The 20,278-nt window shown below is 49.0% G+C and overlaps 1 protein-coding gene across 8 annotated transcripts in view; it reads right to left on the reverse strand.

Annotated features, from left to right (window-relative positions):
• Positions 1–20,278, reverse strand: part of TTLL5 (tubulin tyrosine ligase like 5) — a 279,228-nt gene that overhangs the window by 228,040 nt on the left and 30,910 nt on the right. For all 8 annotated transcript variants that reach the window (XM_062181756.1, XM_062181755.1, XM_062181758.1 and 5 more), the window contains 5 exons: positions 18,129–18,235; positions 14,420–14,550; positions 9,695–9,777; positions 2,389–2,458; positions 1,518–1,602 (listed from right to left, as the gene is read on the reverse strand). In XM_062181756.1, coding sequence (XP_062037740.1) covers positions 1,518–1,602; positions 2,389–2,458; positions 9,695–9,777; positions 14,420–14,550; positions 18,129–18,235 — 476 coding nt within the window. The remainder of the gene's footprint in view (positions 1–1,517; positions 1,603–2,388; positions 2,459–9,694; positions 9,778–14,419; positions 14,551–18,128; positions 18,236–20,278) is intronic.

A 20,278-nucleotide genomic window follows, 5' to 3' on the forward strand; every position in this document is an offset into this window, starting at 1 on the left:
GTAGATGCCGACTTCCAGGACAGACCGGTGGGCAGAGCACTGGCTTGTCTGCGGTAAATTCTATAACAAATGTTGGCACAGCTTTCAAAGTGAAGCTCTGACAACTGGGCCAAATTTTAGCCATAGGGAGGGCTATTAATATTGGGGTTGAAGCAGCGCAAAACCTACTGGTACGTTATCCATGTGCAACTGCGAGTGTAACTTTAATATCCTTTCTCTACTCCAGAAACCCAGCGTGCAGATCCTATTCAGTCCCCAGGTGGGGCTGGGAGAGGAGCTGGGTGGAGTGAGTGGAAGAGAGAGAGTGCAGAGGCTCAGGACACAAAATTGTCATCACCTTACAGATCTGTGAGGAAGTCAGGAGTACACTTTACCTTCTCTTTGTTCTAGATTATGCACAGAACAAATTATCTAGGCTTTTACATCTAGTGTTGTCTGTCCACAATTCACAGGGTGAGAACCTATGGAAAACATCTCTCCTATGAAAGCCTGACTAGAGCTGGCGGTTAGATCAAGCTCAGACGCCTGGTCCGGCCTCTTCTCCAGCAACCAGGACATGTTCTAGTTCTCCTCCCCATTCTCCATTTTCAAAGAACAGGAGGCCAGAACCAGGGAGTTTCAGTAGCATCCAGTGTTCCCAGGGCTCAAACTCATAAATCTAGTTACTGAGACTAAGACAGGGCTTATAAATGCTATCACTGCCACCTAGTGGTGAAGGGGAGCCCCAGCTCAACCCACTGGAAGGTCTGGTTAGTAAGCTCTCCCTTTGCATCTGAGAGTCAAAGGATTCGTATCCAAAAATGTAGTATGTGAGACCATTAAAATACTACTGTGAAATTATGGCTGTCAGAGTAATAATGTGTGCCAAAGAACCTACGTGTAAGCAGGTAGCCTTCTTTGTCCATGGTGTTTCCCATGTTCGAAGTGCATTTTCCAAAACACGGAGGCATAAACTAGTACAAACCATGCTGTCATGACTACTCAACCAGGCCAGCCACCTCCTTAACTGCTGTGCAAGGTGACATCAAGGCCATTATGTATAAAAGAAATTTCGGGACAAACCGGTGGGTGGGGGAAAGATTAGTTTTGTAGGAGAAAATAACACAAGCAAAGTCATGTACTGATTATATTTCCTGGCTTCGCTAAGTCTCAGGGTTGGCAACTGCAAACCTGTATCAACCAGGAGAAGGCTGGCAGGATTAAAATAAATGCCTGGAATGTAACGGGTAAACCAGCGTGGGACTTCTATTTTTCTTGCTACAGCCATCCCAACAAGTGTCATCCACGAAGACACCAGCCACTGCGGCCCTGGGCTCGGCTGGGAAAGGTGTGCTAAGACACGCACACGTACACACGCAGGTGCAGCTGCACAGCCGTGAGGCTGCCTTCTGTCATCTGAAGCTCAGCTGAGCATTCTCTAGCTCCCTGAGTCCAACAAAACCGAAAACCACCTGACCCGAGCTCAGTCCGCTCTAACCGCCCACCCGACCCCTCCGCCCCAGAGCAACATCTCTTACCTAGCCAGTCCTTCTTCATAGAGATAGATGACGAGAGGATCATAGGAAGTCACGAGTACATACAGGCGCACATCAAACTTGAATTCTAAGAAAAAAAAAAGTTTGGAGTCACAGGGAAAACTAAGTTCATTTGTTTTCTGCTACAGATGAGCAGGGCGCCATAACATAGACACAGGAAAGAAAACAACGCTCCTCTCCACGAGATACACACACTGCCCATACACTTCGCCCGTTTAGGATAAACAGCCATACCACACACACTACATATTATACAACAGTGACATACAATGTGCAATACAGAGTACTATTATACATAGACTGGACAGCACTCATATATGGACCGATCACTGTGTAACCGATAAAGCGCTCTTACACTACAGGTTGAGCAGCCCTTGACGAAGATGCTTGGGGCCAGAAGTGTTTCAGATTTGATTGTTTTCAGACTTTGGGACATCTGCCCATTCATAACAAGACACAGGATGGGACCCAGGTCTAAACACGTAATTCATTCACCTTCTCTATATATACCATCCACATAGAGCCTGAAGATAATTTTACATCATATAATTTTTAGTGAGCCCTGTTTTCACTGTGATCATCACATGAGGTCCGATGTGGAGTGCTCTACCAGTGGAGTACTGTCAGCTCTCAGAAGGCTTCAGCCCTGGAGCGTTTTGGATTTGGGGACCAGGGATGCTCAACCTGCACATCACTTCCCATGATGCAGGTAAGGAACCGGCCTCACCTCTGGAGCCACGGCTCCCAACAACTGCACCCTAGCTTAGCAGAGGCTTACGAGAGGAGACTACACGGAGAAGTGAGAGCTTAGCAAAATGCAGCCCAGTCTGGTGAGGGCCTGATCACAACTCACCGTCTATAAGCAGGGGGTTGTTAATGTACCGGGAGACCAGGATGTTCTCTTCCAGGGAGATCTGGTTTGGCTGTTGAGTAAAGAGAAAGAAAAAATGGGTGGAAGAGCAAAGGAATCCTAATTTACACTCAGGGAGCAAAGTTCTTAACCTTTTAAGAAACGATAAAATGGACAACTAAAGCTCCAGGAAAGCTTTCCTCCAAGGTGCCCACATATTCAATCAGCCACGTCCCATGCCCCTCCCATAAACACCATGGGTATCCAGTTACAATAGGGGGAAATGCACTTACAGAGCACCTCTCACATGATAAATACAGCCCAAACAGCTTTAAAGACTCACATATACGAGTTTAAATAGCTACATGCCAGGAAAGTAAGAGCTACTTAAATAAATAAATCAAAAGTTGCTTTCTCGCAAATGTGAAGTGTCAGTGAAGGCTGTCGTTAAGTCGTCTGAAGGAGTGACGGATCCTCAGTGGACCCCAGCACCCCCTCTATGAAATGGGATGATGTTCGATCCATGCACGCAAGTGCTCTCGCTAAGCAACTGTGTACAAAGACTGAACGAGATCGTTCAAAGATTTCTTCAATGAGAAACAGAGTGAGTATTGCTGAACAAGGTACAAGGCGCTGGGAGTTCAGGGAGGAAGAAAACAGATTCCATCTCTGCTCTCCCAGTTTGGTATTTAGGTAGAGAGACAGCAAAATACCTAGTTGGAAAGGATGCAAGGCAGCAGCCTGCACAGTGATGGTGTGGACCAGCCAGCTGGGCCCAGTAGGAAGGCGTGTCCTGGAAGGGCAGTTGTAGAAGCGAGCATGGAAACCTACTGAGCATGGGGCGGAGCCAAGGCCATCATAGGAAGCTGGCCTGGACCATGTCCAGGAGAAGGGGAGGGGTGGCAGAGTCACGGACCTGGAGCTAGAAGTCTGGATGAGAAACAGCGAGAGGCCATTAGGCAACTGGGAGAGAGGGACGCCACTGTAAAGGGACTGGAACCCCTGGCACTGGGGGTGTAGAAGTAACGAGGTAGGAAGCAGGAAGCTACTGTGGGTTCCAGATTAAGGAAACAGTAAGATTAAAGTGTCTGTAACAGAACAACTCCCTGTGTGATTAGATTCAGACAGAGAACTCAGCTGGGACTCACAGGGTCCATGTGGGACAAACGGGCTCCAAACAGGAAGTGACAATGATAATGATTATGACCGGAATAGCGATGGTAACAGCAACAGAAATAACCGTTAACCCTTACAGCAACAATTAGAATCTAATAAACGTACTAAACACTTACTACGTGCCATCTACCATTTGAAATATGTCTCAAGTACTATTTCATTTAATTTTTATCCACCCTGTAGGACAAATATAGCAAAAAACACATTTTATAGGTGAGGAAAGAATCAGAGAGGGTTAGGAACCCAATCAAAGTCACACAGCTCAAAGAGCAGCACTGTATGCAGGGCACTTTGCCCCAGAGACTTACCTCTTAGGCCCTATACACACCTCTCTCCCAACATTCCAATCCAGAAGAATTTTCCCCAAAGTATGAAACCCTAGTTTTGTGACAATGCATTTCCTCCCCAAGTACTACAGCTGTCCCTAAAGTAAGGATAATTTTGTGACCCATAACACTACCCACACCCACAATGAGCAACTCCAGAGTCGGGGTAATGAGATTCCCCTCTTACTTCCAGCTGTTGCTATCTCCACGCCGGAACACAGCTTCCACAGCCCATTTCAATGCATCAGATGGACACCGTTCATCAGTACTTTTCATCCCCAGAGGACGAAAGCTTTTCCTGGCTCCTGTACATTTCGTGATACTGTGCACAACCGCTCTATTTTGAGCCACCTTAATGAGTATGGGATACAGAGGCCAGTGTTGTGGTGTAGCAGGTTAAACTGCTGTCTGCAGTGCCAGCATCCCATATGTGTGCTGGTTCGAGTCCCGGTTACTCTACTTCTGATCCATCTCCCTGCTAACGCACCTGGAGGGGCAGCAGAGGATGGCCCGGCTGCTTGGGTCCCCGCACCCACGTGGGGGCCTGAGAGAAGCTCCTGGCTTTGGTCTGGACCAGCTTTGGCCCTTGCAGCCACTGGGGAGTAAACCAGTGGATAAGATCTCTCTCTCTCTCTCTCTCTCTCTCTCTCTCTCTCTCTCTCCCCCTCCCTCCCTCCAACTCTTTCAAATAAATACATAAACCATTAAAAAAAAAAAAAAAACAGTGAGGGGCTGGTACTGTGGCACAGAAGGTTAAGCCTCCACCTACAGTGTCAACCTCCCACATAGGTGCAGGTTCAAGCCCCGGCTGCTCCACTTCCAATCCAGCGCCTGCTAATGCACCTGGGAAAGCAGCAGCAGATGGCCCAAGTCCTTGGGCCCTTGCACTCATATGGGAGACCCAGAAGAAGCTCCTTGCTCCTAGCTTCAGCCTGGCCCAGGCCCAGCTATTGCAGCCATTTGGTGAGTGAACCAGCAGATGAAGATCAATCTCTCTCTCTCTCCCTCTCTCTCTGTATCCCTGCCTTTCAAATAAATCTTAATAAATTGATACAATCACTGAACGGAGCACTAAGCTAAATTAAACAACTCCAGCCTCTTCCTACTGAGTATCTACAGGCCATACTAGAGAGATGATCACCCAGCTTTCCTGGGAACCAGGGAAGACTCTGGGACCGTTCCTCATTCAGGGGCAGATGTTATCATTTGGCCCTCACACCGAACTCCATCCCCCGGCCAATCAAATGCCCATAGCCATTTCCTCCCTCCCCTTCCTCTATGTATGCACAGCACGCACACACTACGTAGGTAACTTCATCTGTCTTTAGCTCCCTTTTCTACCTACATTACAAAAATACTGCCCAAAGGAGCCTTTTCTTCTACAATTTTAACATTGAATTCCTAACTCTGGGAGTTTATGAACACTACATTTACCATAGATAATGTGTGAGACAAGGGTGACTGAATGTGACTTTCATAATTGAATTCATACTTTAATCAGAAAACACCAGGTCTTTCCCTCCTCGATTTGAATGAACCAAATTGGGAAAGCACGGCATTTGGTCACGGTTACTGAAGGAGCCGCAGCCAGCACCGCTTAGCTCTTCACATTGCATTCTCGAGTTCAAGCGCACATCAGGAAGAAACCACGTCAGCCAGCGGCAGAACGGCTTCCATCCCAGGATCCTCACTTCTCTCTTCGCTATTACACACTCTAGGGCTCTCTCTTCCATTTTCTGCCACGTTCTTGTACTGGTAAAAGTTGCTCTGGGGGATACGTTCCACGCAGTTCTGACTGTTCTAGGAAAGTGTTAATAAGAGGCCTCCCCGTGCAGCGGGAAGACAGGGGAAGATGTTTTCACTTGGCCCTCACACCTAACTCCATCCCCCTGCCAAAGGCCCTCGCCCACTCACAGCACTGCTGCTCAGACCCTCCGCCTGAGTGCTCCCCCCTCCCCCTCAGGCATGAAAGCAGGCAGCAGCCCTGGAAAGAGTTACTTCATCCAGTTGGCTAATGGGTCACATATTCCACGGGAAGGGATCCAGGTACGGAAAAGAGGCGATGGTTAGGCCTTCTGTGCAGGGAGAGATGAGTATTAACCACACATTTGTAGGTCTGGGTAAAAGGTGATACAATTCACTTTGGGGTGAAAAGGGAATATTTTCCCATTATATCCACATGGTGCCAGCTCCCCTCATGCCTGCTGGCGTCTTCCCAGGCTTCTGTCTGGCACCTCCGCTAAATACCTGAAAAAGTCTGATTCATTCCAGGGCTTGGGGGGGGGGGGAGCGGCAAAGGTCCTGGCAGCTGCTCTGATCTGTGCGGGGGCTCGGGACTCAGCCCTGGAGAACTGGGACAGAGAGGGACGCACACAGCTGGCCAGATGTGCCTCTGCAAAGACAAGCTGTCCCCTCTGGGAGACTCACTGGACACCAGACACCCAGTGCAGTTGAGGCACTGGGTTGGTACTCAGGCCCACAAAGGAAAGTTTAGTTTTCCTGCTCTTTAGGATGTTCGCTTTCATACAGCAAATCACGAGGGCCAAAAGAGCATTCCAAGAGAAAACTGTCCCAGATGAGCTGGGAATAGATCCGATTCCGTCTGACTCACGTCTAAGAAAATAAAAAGCAAGCATGTACAGCAGTTGACTTTTTGTTTTTTGTTTTTGACAGGAAGAGTTAGACAGTGAGAGAGAGAGAGAGAGAGAGAGAGACACAGAGAGAAAGGTCTTCCTTCTATTGGTTCACCCCCCAAATGGCTGCTATGGCCGGCGCGCTGCGCCAATCTGAAGCCAGAAGCCAGGTGCTTCCTCCTGGTCTCCCATGCAGGTGCACAGGGCCCAAGCACTTGGGCCATCCTCCACTGCCTTCCCGGGCCACAGCAAAGAGCTGGACTGGAAGAGGGGCAACCGGGACAGAATCCGGCGCCCCAACCGGGACTAGAACCTGGGATGCCAGCGCCGCAGGCGGAGGATTAGCCTGGTGAGCCGTGGCGCCAGCCAGCAGTTGACTTTTCAATCACAGTTCCATTTGGCAGTGAAAGCCTGAACCCGAGTGAGTACTACCTACAAGATTCAAACAACACTGGCACTGCTGGCACAAAGCAGAAGGAAATCTGGGGTACAGGAGCCATCACGTCAAGGTCAGAGCACAGACAAGAAAACAGAGAGCCAGGCACACAGACGGCCTTTGTACCACGGGAGAGCTGGGGGAGGCCATGCGAGCGGCCCAGGTAGCGGGGTCGGGTGGGCCTGAGGCTGCAGCAGAGCCAGACCCTGCGTTCATTCAGCATGAAAGGCCTGGGCCTCGTCGTTTACTGGACCATTTCAAGTCCAGACTGAATTTAAGGAAATGCCAACGTGGAAGACCCCCTCAGAAAGCTCATTTCTGCACACATAGGAAATACCTCGGTGCGAAAGATAACTGGGGAATTCAGGACGGAGCCCTGGCCACAGACACGGAGATCTACTTCCCCCGCCCTCACAAGCGCCACTGGAAGGACAGAAAGGAGTTTTTCCAAAGAACGAGATGATAACGAGGCTCAGGGGAAAAAAAAAAAAAAAAAAGTAAAAGGAGCCAGAACGGACCCACGTGTGAGGGAAATCCTGAAGACAGGAAGCAGACAGGATCAGAATGAGAAAACAGAGCAGAGCAAACCCAGCACAACACATCGGGGGTGAGGGTGAGCGTCCCAAGGAGGCCGCGGCTAGGACCCAAGGGCACACAGGCCACAGACAAGAAGCCCACAGCCGAGCCAGGACCGAGAGTCAGATAATTCAGCCACGGCGGCCTTCCCAGCACCCTGAGCGGCCAAGCCGCAGGACGGTGCTCTGGGGAGCACATCTTCCAGGGGTGCAGCAATGTCAAACTGGGAGTAAACAAACGCACCGGAAGGCCGAGGAAAGAGGAAGCAAGGCAATGTTCTCAAGGTCCTAACCACTCTTCCAAGTCTAGAGACTGAGACTGGAGTTTGGATTGATTTTATGTACTCTGCATATCTATTCCATTTATGTATGCATTAATTTACATTTTTAAATGTATATGAAAAACAGAGTGACAGAGAAAGAGAGAGACAGACACAGACATAGTTGTTGCGCTGGTTCACTCCCCAGATGCCCACAATGGCCAGGGCTGGGAACTCACTCCCATGAGAGAGGCAGCAGCCCCGTACCTGAGCCACCACTGCTGCCTCTCAGGGCCTGCATTAGCAGAGAGCTGGAGTTGGGAGCCAGAGCTGGGGATCAAACGCTGGGACCCTGACGTGGGGCGCAGGCACTTTAACTGGCATCTTACCCACTAAGCTAAATGCCTGTCCCTAAAAACAACTTTTAATAAGAATTTTGCAAAATCTCAAGATACTGACAGCTTTTGAAGAAAGAAGAAGATGAGGAAGAATCAAAGGAAAGCAAGGAGGGAGGGAGTACAGAAGAGAGGCTGCAGCAGCAGCAAGGTGGCCATAGGAGTGAGAGCAGGTGCCCACAGCTCGCTTCAAGTAGACACTGACTACACAGGCTACCAACTGGCGCTAAGTGCTGAGGAACTGACATGACAACACGTTGAAAGCAGCTGACAGCCGGTGCCACGGCTCACTAGGCTAATCCTCTGCCTTGCGGCACCGGCACCCCGGGTTCTAGTCCCAGTTGGGGTGCCAGATTCTGTCCCGGTTGCCCCTCTTCCAGGCCAGCTCTCTGCTGTGGCCAGGGAGTGCAGTGGAGGATGGCCCAGGTCCTTGGGCCCTGCACCCGCATGGGAGACCAAGAGAAGCACCTGGCTCCTGGCTTCAGATCAGTGTGGTGCGCCGGCCGCAGCAGCCATTGGAGGGTGAACCAACGGCAAAGGAAGACCTTTCTCTCTGTCTCTCTCTCTCACTGTCCACTCTGCCTGTCAAAAATTTAAAAAAAAATAAATAATAAAAAAATAATAGGCTGGCGCTGTGGCTTAACTGGCTAATCCTCCACCTTGCGGCGCCAGCACACCGGGTTCTAGTCCCAGTCGGGGCGCCGGATTCTGTCTCGGTTGCCCTTCTTCCAGGCCAGCTCTCTGCTGTGGCCCGGGAGTGCAGTGGAGGATGGCCCAAGTCCTTGGGCCCTGCACCCGCATGGGAGACCAGGAGAAGCACCTGCTCCTGGCTTCAGATCAGCATGATGCGCCGGCCGTAGCGGCCATTGGAGGGTGAACCAATGGCAAAAAGGAAAACCTTTTTCTCTGTCTCTCTCACTATCCACTCTGCCTGTCAAAAATAAATAAATAAATAATAATAATAATAATAATAAAGTTGCTGACACAAAAGGCCATCCTCCCTCAAAATCTGATCCAGTGACTTTTTTTTTTTTTAAATTTATTTTTGACAGGCAGAGTGGACAGTGAGAGAGAGAGACAGAGAGAAAGGTTTTCCTTTGCCATTGGTTCACCCTCCAATGGCCACCGTGGCCAGCGCACTGCGCTAATCCGAAGCCAGGAGCCAGGTGCTTATCCTGGTCTCCCATGGGGTGCAGGGCCCAAGGACTTGGGCCATCCTCCACTGCACTCCCGGGCCACAGCAGAGAGCTGGCCTGGAAGAAGGGCAACCGAGACAGAATCCGGCACCCCAACCGGGGCTAGAACCCGGTGTGCTGGCGCCGCAAGGTGGAGGATTAGCCTGTTGAGCCTCGGCGCCAGCCCAGTGACTTTTCAAGGCCAGTAAGGTGAACACCAGGGAACACACACCCAAGCTCGACACACTTCTGAGTGCAGAGTTCAGAAGGGAACACCTGCTCTTAATGGGAAGGAATCAGAGGTAGCAGGGCTGCCCTCCGCCACATACTCACATTGTTGATCAGGTAGACGCCTCGCCCCCTGGAAGAGGCCACTGGTTTTACTATCCAAGGTCCCCGGTCCTTTGAATATGAATCTGCTCAAAACATTGGGAGACAAAAAAAGGGAGAAAGAAACAGAGAGAGAGAAGGAACATGAGTTGATTATCTTAAATTTCAATACTGGTTATCTAACTCAGGTGCCTTAAAGAATCTTCCAAATTTCTAACTGGAGTGCAGCAGCTAGAATTACCTGTATGTTTAGATGTGGCTTAAAATAAATAAACATGAGGTGGGAGGGTTCAGGATGAAGAGGAGGAGAACAGAAAACAGGAAATTATAGTTATTTCTTCTGCCCTTTCCCCTGTCTCCTGAATGAGGGGGTAAATACAGAACACAGTGCACACCTGGATGACGGTCTGTTACTCTCACAGTCATGATGGATCTTTGAAATTCTCACCTGTGCTAACTACAGGCCCTCCAACAATTAGACCAAAGCTAGACCTTCTACTATGGTTACTTTCCTTAAATAATCCCTCAGAGCTTACTAAGAACAAAATTGCCTTAACCCCAGCAAAGCGCATGAGAAGAGGAAAATGAATCTACAAGTGAGTGACAGGTGCCATTTGCTTCTGCTCCTCTCCCAGGTTCACTTTTGCGTCGTATCATGAGAATAAAACTAGACAACTGCTAGGAAGACGTGCAAAGGCTTGTAAGCGATCTGGGGAGAAGCAGGGGGTCCTGTCCTCCACTTAGGGATGCCAGAGCACAGGGGAGAGCAGCAGAGACAGGACATGGTGTTGCTGAACTCCCGCATCCCAGCTGGAAAGAGCCCAACTCACAACCACCTCTCAGCTGTGATGGGAGACTCAGGCGGCAACAGCGGTTACCATCTCAAAGCAGGAAGGAATGAACGATGACAAGAGTTTATATAAATTTTTTCTTCTTCTTTTTGTTCTTCTTCTCTGAAAGAAGAGAGACTGGACAGGCATGTGGTGCAGCGGTTAGGACACCACTTGAGACGACTTCATCCCAGATCCAACTGCCTGGTTCTAGTCCCAGCTGCTCCGCTGCTGGTCAGCTTCCTGCTAATGTGCACCCTGGAGGCAGCAGGTGATGGTTCGAGTACGTGGTCCCCTGCCACCCACATGGAAGACCCAGTTGGAGTCGCAGGCACCTGGCTTCAGGACCTGTTCTGTCTACTGCATGTATCTGGAGAGTGAACCAGCAGATGGAAGATGGAACTCTCTCTCCCTCTCCATGTTTCAAAAAAATTTTTTTAAAAAGTAAACATTTTAAAAAAATAAATTTTGTGGAGGCTAGCATTGGGGTGCAGTGAGTTACGCCACCTCCTGCAATGACTACATCCCACATGGGTGTACCAGTACTGTCCAGGCTGCTCTGCTAACGCACCTGCAAAACAGTGGATGATGGTTCAAGTACTCGAGTTCCTCCCATCCATATGGGAGACCAGGGTGGAGTTTTAGGCTCCTGACTTTAGATGGCCCACCCTGAGCCACTGCAGCCATTTGGGTAGTAAACCAGCAGATGAAAGATCTCTCTCTTTCTCTCTTTCTTTGTGTGTGTATAAGTGTGTGCCTCTCTCTGTTACTATGCCTTTCAATAAAATACTTTTTAAATAAAAAGCTTTTTGAAAAATAGAAGTATAGGCATACACAACTGTTTTTAAGAAGTGAAAAAGAAGTACAGCTGAGCGTGGAGAGACAGGTGCATGCACACGCCTCTGAGCAGATCCCCAAGACTTCCTGCTTCCTAAGTGCCTCGGAGGCTGTGCACCAGGACATTTGCACCATTCTGTCGCAAACACAACAGCAAAAATGCAGTGAAGTTCCCTGTGCTTCCTGTTGAGTGATGAAGAGGCAAGCTCTCCTACCAGTGTGCAGAGCCGCCCCCTCCCCAGGGCAAGCACACCAACTTCCCCCACTCCAAACCCGGGCTCACGACAGGCAAGCCTTCAGGAGGAAGGATTCTGGCACAGCTCCTCTCCTCTGACACCAGCGCCTTCTGCCTCCTGTTCTTTCCCTCTGCCGTGAGCCAGCCTCCTCAAGGCCTCCCAACAGGAACTTGACTTTGTCAATGTCACAAAACATTTGCCAGGAAGAGAAAAGAAAATCTCTTTGTCCGTTCTTTCCCAGCTTTCTCTGCCTTTTTCCCTTGGTGCAACTTTATACAAAACAAAACAAAGAAAACCTCTAGGGGGCTTCACTGTGGCACAACAGATTAAGCCACCTCTCTGGTTCAAGTCCCAGCTATTTCATGTGCAATCCATCTCCCTGCTAATGTGCCTGGAAAGGCAGAGGATGATGGCCCAGGTACTTGGGCCCTTGCCACACATATGGCTCCTAGCTTCAGCCTGTTCCAAACTTGGCTGTTGCAGCCATTTGGGGAGTGAACCAGCAGATGAGAGTTTGATCTGTCTCTCCCCCTCTCTCTGCTACTCTGTCTACAGCCATACCAACCTGAATGCACCTGATCTCACGTGTCTTTCAAACTTAAAAAAACCAAAAAGCTCAGTGAGCAGGGTGGACATTTGATGCATGATTGCAATGCCACGGAGGAAGCCCACATCCCGTATCAGAGTGCCCGACCTTGAGTCTCAGACCCGGTCTCGATTCCAGCCTCCTGCTAACGCGCACCCTGGCAGGCAGAGGTGATGGCCAAATAACTGGGCCCCTTCCACCCATGGGGGAGTTTGACTGAGTGGGCTCCTGGCTTTGGCCAGCCCGGTCACAACTATTGTAGCCATGTGGGGAGTGATCATCAGAGCAAGGACCACGTTCTCTCACAGGTCCTAGACGAGTCCCGTAACACTGCCAAGTGTCTTTCAGCCCCTAAAGCAGCAGCATGCTAGGTCTAAGAGAAACAGCACTGACCCAGGAGTGGAGAGATCACAGTCCTCATTCTAGAGTGCAAGGAAATGACACCATGGGTGGTTTGCTTCTATCTAGTCCATCTTTAACACAGGGGCTGCGACCGGCATCGTGGCACAGCCGATGAAGCCAATGCCTGTGACACATCCTACATGAGCACTGGTTCCTGTCCTGGCTGCTCTACTTCTGATCCAGCTCCCTGCTAACGTGCCTGGGAAAGCAAGAGAAGACGGCTCCTTGGTCCCCTGCCACGCACAGGGAGACCCAGATGGAGTTCCAGGCTCCTGGCTTTTACATGGCCCAGCCTAGCCATTGTAGTCATTTGGGGAGTAAACCAACAGATGGAAGATCTCTCTCTCGCTCGCTCTCTTTCATTCTATGTAACTCTGTGACTGTCAAGTAAAGAAATCTTTAAAAATCAATAAAATGAGAGGCTCACTCTGACAGCTAAGGTCTCTGGTAACTGAAGTTACCATTCTATAATTTACTGACTTTTGAAATCATCATCTGCACTGAACTGGCTGACCTCAGACTTTGCTCACATCTTGAATCACCTCTCAGCCTCTCCTACCATGGGAGACGGCCAGTCCCAGGGAAAGCTGTGCTTCCCTGCCCTTGGCGCCACCCCATCCTGCTGCTGAGAAAGCGGTCCACCTGGAGAAAAGGGCTGGAGGGGGCAGCACATCCTCAGGTTCTTCATGGTCACAGAACTCCTGTTCTACTAAACACTGCAACGGGCAGTGGTGGCACCAGGAGCCTAGACAGCCCTGTGCCGTGTGTCTCCTCCCCCACACTCTAAGACCAGGAGCAGTCAGGGGGCGTCTGGGCCTTCACGTTTCTGAATAGTTGGCTCTAGACCAGATCTCAACAGGTTTTCTCCCTGCAGGGACAACAAAAAGCAGGAACTGGTGCCGTGGAGCAGCTGGCTGCTTAAGCCACCATGTATGGTACCAGCATCCCAAATCAGAGTGCCAGCTCGAGTCCCAGCTTCTAATCCAGCTTCCTGCTAATATGCCTGGGAAAGGAGAAGATAGCCCAGGTACCCAGGGCCCTGCCACCCAAGTGGGAGACTCAGATGGAGCTCCTGGTTCCTGGATTCTGCTTGGCCCAGCCCCTGCTGTTGCAAGCATTTGGGGAGTGAACCAGAAGGTGGAAGCTCTCTCTGTCTCTCCCTCTCTGTCACTCTGCCTTTCAAATAAATAAATCTTTTTTTTAATTAAAAAAGAAAAAGAAAGAAAGAAGCATTCTAGACCTAGACCTAGGTCGTATGCTTTCCTGTTGCTTTCTCAACAACAGAGTGGACAGATTCCTTTTGGCTCCCATGTGTACTCTTTGATTGGTCTGAACCCAAAGGAAACAGGGGATGGCTAACTGGCCCCCCAGATATATGATACCTGTACCCCAAAGAACAGAAATCACCTGAGTCCTGAAGGTGGCAAGAATGTCTCTTAGATGGCAAAGGGACCCCAAAAAGGAAGCATCTGCGGTTCATACGCAGAAACGCCATGTGTCCTTGCTTGCACTAACTCCCCAGTGAAAAGAGGCATTCGCGCAAAAACAGGTAAGGCACAGGCATGCTTATGTGACACCAACGTGTCCTCACATAAAGGATACGACAAGCTCATTAAGAAGAAACACACAGATACACAATCAAAAAAAAAAAAAAAAACAAACAGAAAAAAAAACCAGCCACATTGAACGTTCTCTCTGCAGCCATTTGACTGGAGAACTAAAAACTCCTAAAGGATTCAGAAAGCACCAGGTGGCTGACAGCGTGAGGCAGATGCTGGGCCAGCCGTGCCCCAGGCCCAGGTGCCGGGGACGGCAGCGTCATCAGTGAGGCACTTACTGCAGAACTCCGCGTACTCCGCTGGCAAGAGGAAGGTCTGAGGGAGGATGTGAAAAGCCTTGAATCCATGCGTGTGCTGCATTCGAATGATGTTTTTGTACAGTCGGTCTTTCCGGGTTAGTTCATAAGACCTAAAAATCAAAAATTACTTCCATTTCAGTCAACTGTGACTCAGAGGTGCTCCTGTCATCACAGTCTAAAGGTTGTAGGGCAGTTACAAGAGCAGCAACCGATGACACTGTCCCAAGCGTACCACTTAGTGAACCCATAAATATTAATCATTTTCATCCAATAGATTCCTTAGTCTGATTTATTCCATAACACATAATTTATGTATGCTGAAAGTTGCCCTTCAAAATGTTCATGAAGAACTAATTAAAAGATAAACATAAGAATATAAATTTTATCTCTCAACATAAGCTCGATCAGGTCCAAAACACTTCTGTAAGTGATGACAGCAGCCACTTAGTCCGCCACTGAAGAACTAAGGTCCTGAGACTCTAACCATGTCTGTTTTACATTACTGACTGAAAAACGCGGGGGCCCTTTAAAGTTCTTTTTTTTTTTTTTTTTTTAATTAGGAGACAAAAAGAAACCTTAAAGAGCCAAATCAGGATTGCAAGATGTGTGTCTAATGATTTCCCACTAAATCGTAACACGCTGCCCTTGCTCGACGAGAGGACGCAGGGCGCGCACTGTCGCGGTGGAGAAGGACTCTGCTGAAGCCCTCCCAGGCATTCTTCTGCTAGAGCACTGGCTTAACTTCCTCAAAACACTCTGGTAATAAGCAGATGCTTCTGTCCCTTGGCTCTCCACAACCTCAACGAGCAGAATGCCCTGAGCATCCACACCACCGCTGCCATCACCTTGGCTCTTGGCTGGCCTGCTTCTGCTTCCACTGGCCCTCTGCCCCCTCTGGATAGCCACTGCGTGCACTGCGCTTTGTCTCCAGGACAGTACTTGCGTGGCCGTCTTTCGCCCCGCCATTATAATTCTTTCAAGAAATGCTTCAGGATTGATGCCACTCATTCAAATTTTCCAGTGAAAGATCTGCTCTTGCCTGCAGCTGATGTGGCTGTAACTGAAGTGGAGTGCGTGCTCCACTTTAATCCTGCAGTCACAACTGAGTCCACACGGAGATGGAATCCCTGGGGTACACACCTCCAGGAATACTTTAGAGACAATTTATAGGCCAGCGCCGCGGCTCACTAGGCTAATCTTCCGCCTGCAGCGCCAGCACTCCAGGTTCTAATCCCGGTTGGGGCGCCGGATTCTGTCCCGGTTGCTCCTCTTCCAGGCCAGCTCTCTGCTGTGGCCCGGGAGTGCAGTGGAGGATGGCCCAAGTGCTTGGGCCCTGCACCCACATGGGAGACGAGGATAAGCACCTGGCTCCTGGCTTCAGATCGGCGCAGCACCAGCTGTAGCAGCCATTTGGGAGGCGAACCAACGGAAAAAGAAAGACCTTTCTCTCTGTCTCTGTCTGTCTGTCTATCTCTCTCTCTCTCTCACTAACTCTGCCTGTCAAAAAAAAAAAAAAAAAAAGGCAATCTATATAAATAATATACTACTAACACAAGTTAGGAATGTAGACTCCAGAGTGGGCTATTTAGACTGTTTAAATATCTATTAAAATAGATGCAACTGATTTGCTTCAAGCTTCCAGTCACACTTTCACAGACCAAATCCATATCTTCCAGGCATTAAGGAAGAACACAAGGTTTATTTGATACCTGGGATGTTAGGAAAACTAAAATACAAAATTACCCAGGAGTATGAAGACCATTTGACAAGAGACTGCAGGAGCCAGTTTTTATACACCATGATGGGTACGAGGCAAGAGAATTGAGAAATCAAGAAAACGCTCACATTTCATGAAAATAAAGAAAAGCATATGAAGGTAACTGCAAAGTAAACTGGCTGGTATGAGTGAGTAACGGGTGCAGGGCCTGGAAATAACTAAATACAGCCTTTGACCAAAGACTCGATTGGACTGGCATGTCTTCGTTAGACTGATGGGACGAGCTTCTCACTCTCCTTCAGGTCACGTATCTCTCCAGGGTTTCATGCTGCTAAGATAAGGCAGGGCTGCAGCATCTACTTTACCCCCGTTCTCTCTTCTGTGACACTAAAAAACCTTGCACAGTAAAATCTCAGTCACACACTGAATGGAGCCCATGAGGCAGGTACTTTTTTTTTTTTTTTTTAAGATTTTACTTATTTATTTGACAGGTAGAGTTACAGACAGAGAGAGAGAGTGAGAGTGAGAGAGAGAGAGAGAGAGAGAGAGAGAGAAAGGTCTTCCATCTGATGGTTCACTCCCTAAATGGCCGCAACAGCCGGAGCTGCGCCGATCCGAAGCCAGGAGTCAGGTGCTTCGTGTAAGCACTTTATATCCTGCTATATCAAATCCTCTGGGCAGCCCTGTGAAGTGTGGGCCATTGGCACCTTCTTTTTACTGATAGGAAACTCACACCCAGATAAGTCAGTTGCTCAAGTCCCTCAGCAGAGCTGGGATTTGGGCCCAGGTGGTTGGCTATGGAGCCTATGCGTTGAGCCGCTAGGCAATACTACCCCTCTAGGCTGCCATCAACAAAAATAACCGAAGGGAGGTGTCAACAGCATTGACTCCAATTTTTTGTACTCCTTCCAAATTATATGTCAAAAAAATTATGTGTAATGATCTACCAGCTGCCAACTAGACTGTCACCCTGTAATTCAAGTAAAAGCATAGAAACAGAAGCCACCATCATGCAAAACTGATTTGCCCAGCTATTACTAGCATTTAATAAGATACCAGTCTCTTGGCCCCTTTCTTTGGAACCCTGGAAATGTTTACACCCAGGATAACACATCACATTCAGATTCTAGGTGGGCCACACTTTTATAAAGGAGAAAGACAACAACTGGGAAAGAACCCATCCACATGAGGTACTCCTAGAATCTCAATTTGAGGAAAGAGAACCAGATGCTGTCTCCTTTCAAACTATGGCTCAAGTGATTTGTTTCCTGCCACTCGAGTGGGAGACCAGGATTAAGTTTCCAGCTCCTGGATTCAGGCTGGCCCAGACCCAGTCTCTGAGAGCATTTGGGGAGTGAACCAGCAGAAGAGAGCTCGCTCCCTGTCACCTTGCTGCTCAGATTAAAATAACAGTACTAATAACAATGTCAACAATAATAATAAAATCATCTCTGGGGGCCGGCGCTGTGGCACAGTGGGTTAATGCCCTGGCCTGAAGCATCGGCATCCCATATGGGAGCCAGTTCTAGTCCCGGCTGCTCTTCTTCGATCCAGCTCTCTGCTATGGCCTGGGAAAGCAGTAGAAGATGGCCTAAGTCCTTGGGCCCCTGTACCCGTGTAGGAGACCCAGAGGAGCTCCTGGCTCCTGACTTCGGATGGGCTCAGCTCCAGCCGTTGCAGCCATCTGGGGAGTGACCCATCAGATGGAAGACCTCTCTCTCTGTCACTACCTCTCTCTCTGTAACTGTATTTCAAATAAATCTTAAAAAAAAAAAAAAACCTCTGTCCCCTTTGGCAAGTGTTCATACACGCTCAGGTATGTGAACACCTCAGTTTGGTTTGCACACTGCTGCCCTATTATCAAGACAACTTCTTTGTTGTTGTTTTTTAAGGACATTAATTATCTCTAATGGCAACATACTTCAAAGTTAGGTACCTTTAAATAGAACAAAGCAGCCACAACAGCATTACCTGGGAAAGTGATTGACCTTTTGTGCTTCAGAGAGGGTGCGAAGTAAGAAGGGCTTCAGGTGGGATCCTGTCCACATTAGGTTATAGTCAGTGCTGCTTGGGTGAACCTGAAGGCAGAGAGAATGACAAGAAGGCAAAGCAACATCAGAGACTGGAGCCACTGCTGTGGCATTGTGGGTAAAGATGCTACCTGTGGCACCAACATCCCACGTGGGCACCAGTTCCAGCCCTGGATGCTCCACTTCTGAACCAGCTCCCCACTAATGCACCTGGAAAAGCAGCAGAAGATGGAAGTGCTTGGGCCCTTGCACCCACAAGGGAGATATGGAAGAAAATCTCTGCTCCTGGCTTCAGATCTGCCCAGCTCTAGCCATTGCAGCCATTTGGGGAGTGAACCAGCAGATGGAAGATCTCTCTCCTCCATTCTCTCTGTAAATCTGCCTTTCAAATAAGTAAATAAATTGTTTTTAAAAAGAAAGAAGAGAAAAAGAAACATCAGAGGTAGCCCCTATCCAGGAAGAGCAATAGGAGAAAAGTTCAAAATGGATTTTTATCCACAAAGAGCTCATGGGGGTGATGCAGGTAGTGGGTATCACAAAACAGAGAGAGTTTAAAAGAGGGGAGAGGCCTTCTAGAAAAGCCCAGGTTGTCTCTGCATACCAAAGCGCGACATGAGAGCCCAACCCAAAACTCTTCTCTCAGACTGACCTTTTGTCCTTGCACATACCAGGTACAACGTGTTGATCAGAACTGGAACCTTACAGTAGCAGACCAACTTCAGAATTCACTCAACCATTTATTAGCACTCATTTATCCACTCATTCAGAAATTATATACATGGGGCCAGCATTGTGGCGTAGCAGGTAAAGCCCTGGTCTGAAGTGCCGACATCCCACATGGGCGCTGGTTCTAGTCCCAGCTGCTCCACTCCTGATCCAGCCCTCTGCTATGGCCTGGGAATGCATTAGAAGATGGCCCAAGTCCTTGCACCCCTGCACCCTCGTGGGAGACCCGAAGAAGCTCCTGGATCAGCTTTGGATCAGCTCAGCTCCAGCTGTTGTGGCCATTTGGGGAGTGAACTAGCAGATGCGCAACCCCTCCCTCTCTCTGCCTCTGCATAACTCTGCCTTTCAAATAAATAGTAAACAAATCTTTAAAAAAATAAGAAATAGGCCGGCACCGTGGCTCAACAGGCTAATCCTCCGCCTTGCGGCGCCGGCACACCGGGTTCTAGTCCCGGTCAGGGCACCGGATTCTATCCCGGTTGCCCCTCTTCCAGGCCAGCTCTCTGCTATGGCCCGGGAGTGCAGTGGAGGATGGCCCAAGTCCTTGGGCCCTGCACCCCATGGGAGACCAGGATAAGCACCTGGCTCCTGCCATCGGTTCAGCGCGGTGCGCCGGCCACAGCGCACCTACCGCAGCGGCCATTGGAGGGTGAACAAACGGCAAAAGGAAGACCTTTCTCTCTGTCTCTCTCTCACTGTCCACTCTGCCTGTCAAAATAAATAAATAAATAAATAATAAAATTAAATTTAAAAAATAAAAAAAATAAGAAATATACTTGTCTCAGAACTTCATCAAAACATCTCCTACAGAGGCTGGCATTGAGGTGTAGCAGGTAAAGCTGCCACTTGCAATGATGGCATCCCAATACAGGTACCGGTTTCTGTCCCAGCTGCTCCACTTCTGATCCAGCTCTCTGCTAATGACCTGGGAAAAGCAGCAGAAGATGGCCCAAGTGTTTGGGCCCCTGCCACCAAGTGGGTGACACAGATGAATCTCCTGGCTTTGGCCTGGTCCAGTTCTGACAGAAGAAGGTCTCTCTCTCTCTCTCTCTCTCTCTCTCTGTCTTCTCCTCTATTAACTCTGACTTTCAAAATAAATAAACCTTTAAAACAAGAAAACAAAATATCTCCTACGTATCTCAATCAAGGATAAGGAGTTTACAATCAGACTTTAACAACTGTTTCAAAATATCTAAAGTGGAAGTTGTTGCACTTTTGCCAGTCCTTCCCAGTCATCCCAACAACCTATTCCTTCATTTTAAAGGACCTGCCAATCTCCCACTCAGCTCCTCCTACAAAGGTAGAACCATGATCCACAGTAGGCCAATCTTCTAATTCCAGAATGTGATTCCCGAGCACAGAAAG

Source organism: Lepus europaeus, chromosome 22, assembly GCF_033115175.1.
Source record: "Lepus europaeus isolate LE1 chromosome 22, mLepTim1.pri, whole genome shotgun sequence".
In the NCBI taxonomy this organism is placed as follows: Eukaryota; Metazoa; Chordata; class Mammalia; order Lagomorpha; family Leporidae; genus Lepus; species Lepus europaeus.